At 30.4% G+C, this 10,349-nt stretch overlaps 1 protein-coding gene and 1 non-coding gene across 2 annotated transcripts; one reads left to right on the top strand and one right to left on the bottom strand.

The window, feature by feature from the left end:
• The first annotated feature begins 2,432 nt into the window (after nt 1-2,432).
• On the top strand, nt 2,433-3,580 carry LOC107918377 (uncharacterized). Its single transcript, XM_016847929.2, has one exon. It carries the CDS (start codon nt 2,590-2,592, stop codon nt 3,451-3,453), a length of 864 nt encoding a protein of 287 aa, XP_016703418.1. The 5' UTR covers nt 2,433-2,589; the 3' UTR covers nt 3,454-3,580.
• A 4,350-nt stretch (nt 3,581-7,930) lies between these two features.
• TRNAL-CAA (transfer RNA leucine (anticodon CAA)) lies at nt 7,931-8,014 on the bottom strand. The gene has a single exon. It is a non-coding gene; the product is annotated as a tRNA-Leu (tRNA).
• Nucleotides 8,015-10,349: the final 2,335 nt, after the last annotated feature.

Raw genomic sequence — 10,349 nt, 5'->3', positions numbered from 1 at the left:
TGACAACAATGTCTATACCAATCGAGATTAACATGAAATATGTAAATCAATACCAATACAAATAAATAAAATATCATTGTCATAAAAAAAATGCTCATGAAAGTTAAGAGAAAAAGAAAGAAAAAAGAAGACAGTAGGTTAAAAGTCATGTTTGAGTTAGGGATTTTCATCCCCACTTTTGTTCTCAAACTTAGACAAGGTCCAGTGGTTCTTTTCAGTTCCATTGAAAGCTCAAGCTTACCAACAACGCTGTTTATATATATAAAAACAAAGTCTGTTAATTAATGTTTCTTTGTCTTTGGTTTGAAGAAGCTACTTGATGAAGAATGCTGTTTAAAAAGTTGGAATTGTACAGCATGAATGATTTAAGCAACGCCTTCAATTAGAATCTAGTCTCAATGAAATTTGGTCTCAATGAAATTTGCTTCAATTCAAAGTCTCGAGGGAATGACAACACAGCATGGTCAGTATCTTTATGATCAAGAATAAATCTATCAAAATAGTAATAATAAAGAATAAGGGTTAATTTCACCAGACTTCCTCAAATTATGGTTTAAATTCAGTTTTACCCTCGATTTAGACCCTTTTCCCCTATCACCCGATAGCTATAGAAATTCATTAAATCTCAGCTTTTCGCATGGTAAAGCTCGGCCGCATGACCTCGTCTGAAAAGCAATACGTCTCACAAATACATCCTGCGACACCAATCCCCTTAGGCAAACTCCAATAATGCCCTCGACTAACATTCACCGCCGATGGGACAGGGAACTTAATGGTTGGGATCTACACTCAAATATCTTTCTTCTATAAATATCCCCTCGGCACCGGAGCAAAGGAGGACAAGCAACCCACATAGTCTATACTCTATCAAAACTTAAGCCCGAACTCTCAAACCACTAGTCTAACGGCTCTCTACACCATCCATAGTATGAATTGCCTCAATTCTAGTGGCTTTCCACACCCTGTAAGGAGTGAGCTGCCCCTGTTATACCATTCTACGCTTTGTATAATCTCAGTGTTATAATGGCTTCGAAATTGATCCTCAACTTCAAAATGTTTTAAGTAAGGTCTCAAAGTATCAAGTCCTTCCATCAATCTAACCATTTGCTTAAACATTAAATGCCAACTTAATTATGATGTGGAGTGTATTTAAAACATGTGTGAACTAGTGCATGATCAACCTGGTTCTCACGTGTTATAAAAAAGAAGAAAAAATATCCTCCATTAATTTTACTGACATTGCTTTTTAGATATGTTATATTTAAGCTTTTCATACAATGAGTAATTAAACGCGTACTTACGGTTTTATTGATGAGTTTTAAATATGAATATTTGAAATGAGATTTAAACCTCAAGCTAATAGTGAGACCAACATAAGAACATAATTAATACCATATAGATATTTTAATAAATTAATTAGAACATATAGGAGTTTGAGGACTAATTTAAAATTTGAGCTAATTTGAGGGATGTCAAGTGCTATTAATCCAAAGAGTAAAGATAGTGAACTTTAAGATGTCAATGCAGGTCCTTTTTCCCCATTGCATTTAACTACATTTAATATTCTTAAACCACAAAATTAAACGCTTTTAATTAATTATATTTATTAATAGTTTACTTTTCTAGTTTTTAATAATATTTTTATATAGACGTAAATTTAAAGTAATTTATTGTTTTTAATAACTTAATTTGATAATTTAATTTATAATTTAATATCAAAATATTACTCGTTAGGTATGCAGCAATATAAATTGGTACTAGACTTGTCCACAAACCGAGTGGCTTGCATAGCTAAGTTGGTTCAACTCGATTTAGGCTTAGTTTGGACAAAGATTTATTATCCCGGTTTAGTATAAATTTAAATTACTTAAAATTAATTATAAAATTATACTTTTTAATATTTTTTAATGGTTTAGGTTCGTTTTACTGGTCATGTAAATTAATTCTTTTTGGATTCATGTCTACCTCTTTCAATAATATTGCCTTCAAGGTTCGAACTTGAATTTTCTCCTTACGATAACAATATATTTTACCATTGTATCCAACAATTGTTAGTCAAGTTTATCTCAAACTTTAAAAAGAATCTTTTAAAATTCGAATGACGGTTCAAACTATAAATACTTTTGATTGATATTGATCGAATGAATTGAAATCAATATTTTTAAAATCAGATGATTAAACCGGTCAAGTCATTAATTTATCGATTCGACCAATTTAATCCTTCTGTCCGGTTTGATTAAATAAATCAATAAAAAAATAGTAAATCCCATTCGTTTCAAACAAGCTGAGATGGAAACTCATCAAAATTTAAATTATGATTTAAAGACGAAAATAATATAGTCTTTGTGAAGTCTGTCTAGTACGATGAGGTCATTTTTGTCATTCAACTTCACCCTCAACGACAGTATTTGTCATTTAATGTCCATTCATGATGTCCCTTCCCTTCCATTCTTCTCCCCTGCCAAAAACAAAAACAAACAACACAAAACAACAAAAATGAAAGCTCCCAACAAAATGAAACTCAATACAAACTTTTAGAATTGGAAGCGATATTATACCCATTTCTTCTTCAAACAAAGGGATCCGATAATGGCAAGTGGGTGGGTCAAATCTTTGCATTGCAAATCAAGAGCTTTTGAAGATGTTTATCACCCAAATCCCAAGCATTTAATACCCAGTTCTAGTTGTAGACGAAGCTCTCAAAGCATCAAAGATGTTATCAAAGCCACTAAGAAAATGCCCAAGAATTCAAACCCGAAATTGTTTCCTAGGTCCAACAGTCAACCCGAATCCGATTCGAATAACCCACCGCCTCGACCTCGCCGGAGTAGTTCTACTTCTACTACCACAACACGTTCTGTTCGGAACCCTGACCCTGTTTTGCCGTCGTTGACTGAGTTACCAGAGGGTCATCCTTCAAGGAATGTGGTTGAGATTATTTTTCATACGAGTTGGAGCCCCAAGGCTTTCACGGGTCGAATTGAGATGATTTTTAAAGTTCAAAACGGGCCGAGGACAGTGACCCGGTTCGATGAGTACCGAGAGACGGTCAAAGCTCGGTCTGGGTCGGGTGGCTTGGTTTCTGGCGACGAGGAAAACGCGAGGTGCGTGGCGGATGGGAATGAAGTAATGCGGTTTCATTGTTTGGGTCCAACTCCGGGGAACTGTTCGATGAACGAAGCATGGCTGTTTTCCAGCGGGAAAGGAGCGGCGATTTGTACGTATGCCGGGAGCGGTGAGGCCCACGAGAGCGCCGGTGGTGGGAAAGGGAGGAAAGCGATGTTGGTTTGCAGGGTTATTGCGGGTCGGGTCTCGAAACGGGTAGGGTTCGGGTACGAGTCGTTGAAGGATGGTCGGATCGGGTATGACTCAGTGAGTGGGGACGACGGCGAGTTGCTCGTGTTTGATCCACGTGCAGTATTACCATGCTTTCTTATTATCTACAAATTGTAAATTTTTTCTTAATTTGTTTTCTGTTTTCTGTTTTTTTTTTAATGAGGGGTGCATCGTCTTGGTTGCATTTTATCAACATTAATTTTTCTCCCTTTTTTTTAAATATATATAATTTTTTTTGTGATTATTATTAGTAGAATTAAATTGGTTTGATAGATGCTAATTCATCAATTTTGTCCTAATATTTATTTTTCATATTTTGGTATTAGATAGTTACATTTCAAAATTTTAAGGCTCAATAATAAATTTTGGTTCTATTTTGTCAAAATGAATTTTTAGTCCTTTTTTTTTGTTATCAATCTTTGTTATTTTTTTAAATTGTTTTTTTAAACAAATTTGATGAAAATAATATGTGGAATATTTTTTAATAATATGTTTATGTGAAAAATAATAAAATAAATAAATAATCCATGAAGTTAAAAAAAATAAAAGAAAGTAAATATAATTATTTTTAAAAAAAAGCTTCAAAATGAATGCATACAATCAATGTTTTCGGTTTGATTTATTAATTATCTTTTTGAAACTTTTTAATAAACAAAGGGATGCATTCATTTTGAAAATTTTTTTAGATAATTACATTTATTTTCTTTAAATTAAGAGTTTTTTTTTAATTTCATCTATGATTTGTTTATTTTATTATTTTTCACATGTAGCTATCTTGTTGAGTTACCAAAGTAATAAATTGCATCTTATTAAAAATATTCCACATCATCCCCGTTAATTTTTTAACGGTATTTTCATCAAATCTGTTAGAAAAAAGAGTTTGAAAAAAAGAACAAAGATTGATGGCAAAAAAGGCTCAAAAATATAATTAGAATTATTTTGACAAAACGTGTAAACATTAGTGGCCAAATTTATCATTTAGCCAAATTTAAACGAGAGTAAAATTTTTCTAACATTAGTATCTTTTGGTTAAATTAGGATTCAAGCCCTTATATTTTTGTACATTTAGAATTTAATTCATTTAATTTTACTTTTAAGAAATTAATTTTATTGAGATATCTCATTTTCGACGTTATTGAATTTTGAATTAAAGTGACATTTGGATTTGGTGGAATATTTTTAAAAAAAATTGACCTTTAAGGACCAAGAAATTTTGATTAATCAACGTTATTGATTTGATGTCCAATTATGGGTCGTTGTGAAAGTTTGGAATACAAGTTTGAAGTTTGTTACAAATGTACTCACCTTCAATATCATCGTAATTTTATTTTTATTTTTTGAACATTTTTCCTTTTTATTTGTATTGGTTAAATTGGATAAAGCTATTCGTATTACACATATACTCGTATTTGATATTCATGTAATTCATTTTTGTTGATGTATTTTTCCCTCAGTCATCTTTTTTTGGTGATGTTTGTCTATTTATATAATATGTGTATTGTTCATTGAGAAGACATATTAAGTAGGTTTCATGCATACAGACATGTATCCTACTTTAGATTTAACATGGGTTACACATTCTCTTGCACGTACAACTTTGCAGGGGAGTAGACTCGGCGTGCGACCTCAATCTGCAATCTCATCATGCGAGCTCAATTTGCAGCCTTGTGGGTTAGGACCGACATCGACCCATACCCAAATGGATTTTGGACCGATGGTAGTAACTATCCTAACAATATTATAAAATTCCTAGCTAACTGGAATATAATTAAAGGATTTTGAATTTAGCAAAATGCAATCCAAATAATTATGTTTCAAGGTCCAATTACCTTTTATAATGATGATTTAGGATCCAAGAATTGATGGTGATCTCCAATTGCATCCTAATGATTCTCAATGGAAATAAAAAGGGTCCTTAGATTATGATTTTGTTAAGAAAAAGAAGGAAAAAATAATACAAAAAGGCTTTTTAGGGTTATGGTTCCATATTCAAAGTTGTTGAATTAGCCAAAGATAAATGATGATCTAAACCCTAACCACTTTGTTCCATCTTTTTCATCATCAAAAAGTTGTTTGTTCAAATTTTGATGTGTACTTTTAATTTCTTTATTTTCAATTTTAAGATTAATTAAAAAATTCAATAATAAAATTTGTATTATTTGGAGTTGATGATATTTTTAAATAAAACAATTGAGCCATGACTATGTTAAGCTCATGGACGTGCTGAAGATCAGTCTTATGGAGAGAAAAATCATAGAAGATTTAATTAAATTGGATCAAACAAATCGACTCCCTTAATTTGAAGAGATTGACTCGAATGACTTTAAGACATATCTTAAATTTTTCTGATTTATCTTATATGTTATTAGGATATTGTTAGCTCTACTTTGGAGGAGATTATTATTGTATTTTATTTGTATATCAACAAGTTTAAGAGTGCTTATATAGAGCATAGTTGTATAGGCTAGATGAAGTGAGAGTTTAGCATTTATTTTGTTCAATTGAAACAGGCTACTAAGATAGCATATTGTAAGTAAAACAAGTGAGTCAATTGATTTTACGAATTAAATTTTTAAGAAAAAACTTATTAGAAAAAGAACGAAATCATAAATACAAGTGTGTGATTGTGATAATGGTGAGTATTACAAAAATGGAGATAGCTAGTTGGGATGAGTTCGGTTTCATTCAATTGAGTTTTTTGTATTTTTAGTTTCTGAATCATTCATGGTAATTCAATTCACTTTTTGTTTTTTATATTAATTTTGGTATTAATTTTTTGTATTTATTTTAATAAAATGATTTTTTTTTTAGTATAATCACGTATGTGATGATCCCTCTAAATATTTTGATTTAGATTTATTTTGAGCCCTAGGTTGAAGAAGAGTAGTCGGCTGTTTAGCAGCTGATGTCGGCGAGAAATATGATGATGTTGGAAAAGAGATACTTAAAATTACTTCAACGTGGAACATTGAATGCTTGGCTGACATTTTCAGAAAAAATGATACTAAACTGCAATCCTCACCTGCTCTAATAATCTCTTCATGCATTTACTGCCCTTGGGGCAGACCGATAATGAAAAGCTTGATAGGTGGTTGACAGTCACATCTTTCATCTCCACTTTACCCTAGTCTAATACCATTTGCCTGCTAAATTTAGGAAACAATGCAATGCATTCATTCTCCAATTTCAGTTGATTTGGGTTCTGTCAAAATTACATCATTTGATTTCTTCTGTAAGTATTTCAACTGGATTCAAATTCTAAGAAAAATATTTTTAAGAGAATTTTGTTTGAATATTATTCTCAATAAAACCCAATAAAGTTACTTATAATTAATATATTTAAAAAGAAAAAAAGTGAGTAAGTAAAAGACATATGAAAGACATTGTTTTCCAACTTTATTGTTGAATAATATGATCAAAAACTGTATACCAGACACATGCTATATGAAAAAGCGACACTTTAGCCACATCCAATTTCCTATTGTTGATTCACTTTCTTTGTGCCACCATTCTCCTTTGTTTGTTAAAAAGGAAAGCATCGCCACTGGTTTCAATTTGTGTGATCAGAGATTTGATTTTTATTTATGAAAATGAATCATATTTTGTAATTAATCATTTACCTCTTTAAAAAATTAATCACGACTGACTGTCGATAATAAATATCTTAATAATTTCAGACAAAAAAAAAAGGGTGAGAGTATTAATGGGAAATCCTAATGTGGACACTCAAAGTAAGCACAATCTTAAAATTGGGCTAAAATAGGATTTATTTGGCACCCAAAGGCAAAAGTTTCCTTCATTGCATTTAATTCTTGTACTCATCGGTCAGAACATAAAATTTCTCTTCCGGAGTTATAAAACTTTCTTTTATCTATTTTATTATAAAAAATTTTCTAATTTAGTTTCTCTAGTTAACCTGAAATAAATATAATTAAAATATTACTTAAATTTAAAAGATTTTTAAAATCAAATTTTGATTCAATTCGACCTATACAAACATCTAATTAGACTTATCCATGGGTAGGGTCACTCGATCCTGCCCAAATGTTCGCCCGAAAAGTGAAAGAGTTTAGGCTAAATATAGGCTCAAAAAATAGGTCTGAACAAAAAATAAAGTTCGCTTTTTTAAACAACAACACTTTTTATTTATTGGGAAACATTTATTTATTGTTGTGCTATCATTTCACTATTATATTGATACTATTTTGTTGTTATTGTTTAGATATTATATAAGTCTTGTTTCATTCTTAATTTTGCTACTATTTTAGAGTTATTTGCTTGCTAGTTACACTTATCTTAGTATTTTTTAAGTTTTTTTTATTTACTGAGAAATATTTATTTTAATTTTATTAATATATTTAATGTATTAAATTTATTTTTATATAAAAAATAATATAAAAATTTTTAATACAAACGGGCTGCAACAAAATTTTAGGCCCATGGACAACTCTGCGTTTAACCGATAATAAATTTTAATTCGGAAAGGGGGCCATACGGATTTTTGGGCTGGCCGTTGTGTTCATAAATTATTTATCTAAAAGTGGGCCACGAAAAACATGGAATTTTAGCCCAATGTAATAAGTTAATTAAAAACTGTCAGAAGTGGGATTTGAACCCACGCCCTCTTTCGAAGACCAGAACTTGAGTCTGGCGCCTTAGACCACTCGGCCATCCTGACAATTGATGTAACCATGTCATAGTCCTTTTGACACCTACCTATGTTGCTTCTTAATCGGAGCCAATTATTTAACTATTTTTCTTGAAAATGTCAGAGGTTTGATTATAGAGTGTGAATAGGACATTTGTATTTGCATATATAAAAATTTAAATATAATATTATAATATTTAATTTGAATAATTTATGAGCTTAATTAATTTTTTAAATAAAAAATAGTTAGTATTAAAAATCCTTATTCGAAACTAAGCTCAAAAATAAATAATCAAAAGTAAAGTCAAATATGAAAATCGGGTTTTTTCTTTTATTATGTGCATGAGTTCAATTAAATATAAGTTTAATACGGTTGATAAACTCTTCAATAAGTTCAATTAAATAGGTTTTGTTTCTTGATTCCGTTGAGAGTCTCAAGGGGTTCAGAAGGTGGAACCATATTCACCCATCAAAGAAACATCAATATTTTCTCTCAAAAAATTCATGAGACAAAATCTAAGAATAAAACAGAGCATAAACACTTTGAGCTCAATATCAAATTCATTGATCGAGGAACGACACTTTGCAAACTTTTCTTTGAACGAGTCAGATCTATCCTCAACAATTAAATATATTACGATTATCTTTAATACTAATTTACTAACATTAAATAAAAATATTTTATTAAATGATAAAAAGTAAATGTGCATATTCACATGATGAAGAAATCTAGTGGTTTGAAAAATGTTCAATTAACCTAATGAAAAATACACTAATTCTCTTTTTTTTTGTTAAATGATTTTTAAATAAAAAATGAATTTTAGCCTTTATTATTTAAGAATATTATTAAATAAAATCATAAATTACACTATATAAATATGTGTTAAACATTTCATTATTTTTATATTAATAAAATATTTTAAAATATATTGTATATTAATATTCATATATAAATAATAGTAATCATATACTTGTCTTTTTTATTTAAATTTTGGTAAATATTTTTTAAAAACGTTTATGATAGGTTCATAAAACATGAGGATGTAAGTGAGTATTTTATTTTTAAATTATTTTATACGGTGTCGCATAAGATAAGATAATGTCTCGTTAACTATAAAATATATCTATTGAAATTTGTCTAGTTAACTAAAAATAAAACGGTTCACGCCAGTTTGAAAAACTAAGAGTCAAGTTGGCAAATGTTAAATTTGTGATTAACATCATATGAGGACAACCAAAGTTTCCAAGATCGGACTGATGGTTCAAACCACCGGTTTATGATGCAATCAATATTTCAATTCATTTGAATAAATTTTAAAAACATTTTTAAAAAAATGATTCAACCGTCAGTTTAACTGATTCACAAATCAACCAATCCAACCTCTTATTCTAGACTAATATCCTGATTGATTTTCCTTCTAATTAGAATGATTCTAAAAACAGTGAGGACAATCTAATCAAAATTTCAAATTGACAAATTTTGACAGAAAATACTTACCATTTTAATGACTAGATTATTGCTTGGATGAAAATACTCAATGGGCGTCTTACTCGAGATCAATTAACCTCTATTGAAATTAATGTTCATACTTGTCGATTTTTATGTTCTAGAATCATTGAAACTAGAAACCATATCTTCTTGGAATGTGATTTTCCTAGGAAATTTTGGGAATTGGTATTACAACTTTGCAATATCAATAAAAGTGTGGAATCTTGAGATCAGGAATTGGCTTGGGCTCTCTCCAAATTCGAAGACAAGTAACTTGTTATTGTGCTTAAGTTGGCTTAGAATAAATTCACTCTATATAATGCGAGAGAAAGATACCTTGGCAAGCCTTACTTTGTTAATGAAGATCAATTAAATGATACGAGGCAAATCAATCGAACATATGTTCATATTTAATATCAAAAATATTTCTTCTTTTTTAATCATGTGTCTTGACTTGATGGTTAGAGTGTTTATCGCTTTAAGTGTGATTTCGATTTAAGTCACGATGCATGCAGCAAAGGCATCCTAACAGACCAGTAGACTTAAACCTCATTCCTATATGACCCGATCAATTTGATCAGGCACTCGCCATCTATTTTCATTGTTCAGCTCTTTGACAACACGAAAAATCTATTGTTCAACTCTTTGACAACATGGAAAAACCAAAAGCTCTGCCTTCCCTCTCATCTATCCATGTGATGGAAGGGCAGAGGCCTTTGGTGTCTCCTCTAGTCAAGAATTGGGGCCTCATAATTACTAACTAATATATTTTTCCTTTTCTCTTACGTTTTTCTTCGTTCATGGTTCGATATTTTGGTGTTCTAGGCGTAGAGGGACAACACCAATCCATCCCGAACTTGGTGGTTAAACTCTACT

Source organism: Gossypium hirsutum, chromosome D03, assembly GCF_007990345.1.
Source record: "Gossypium hirsutum isolate 1008001.06 chromosome D03, Gossypium_hirsutum_v2.1, whole genome shotgun sequence".
Classification (NCBI taxonomy): Eukaryota; Viridiplantae; Streptophyta; class Magnoliopsida; order Malvales; family Malvaceae; genus Gossypium; species Gossypium hirsutum.
The sequence above is the reverse complement of the archived record's forward strand: the minus strand, read 5'-3'. Positions and strand labels throughout refer to the sequence as shown.

Coding starts and splice junctions, on each gene's coding strand:
- LOC107918377 (XM_016847929.2), top strand. CDS start 2,590: ATGGCAAGTGGGTGGGTCAAATCTTTGCATTGCAAATCAAGAGCTTTT.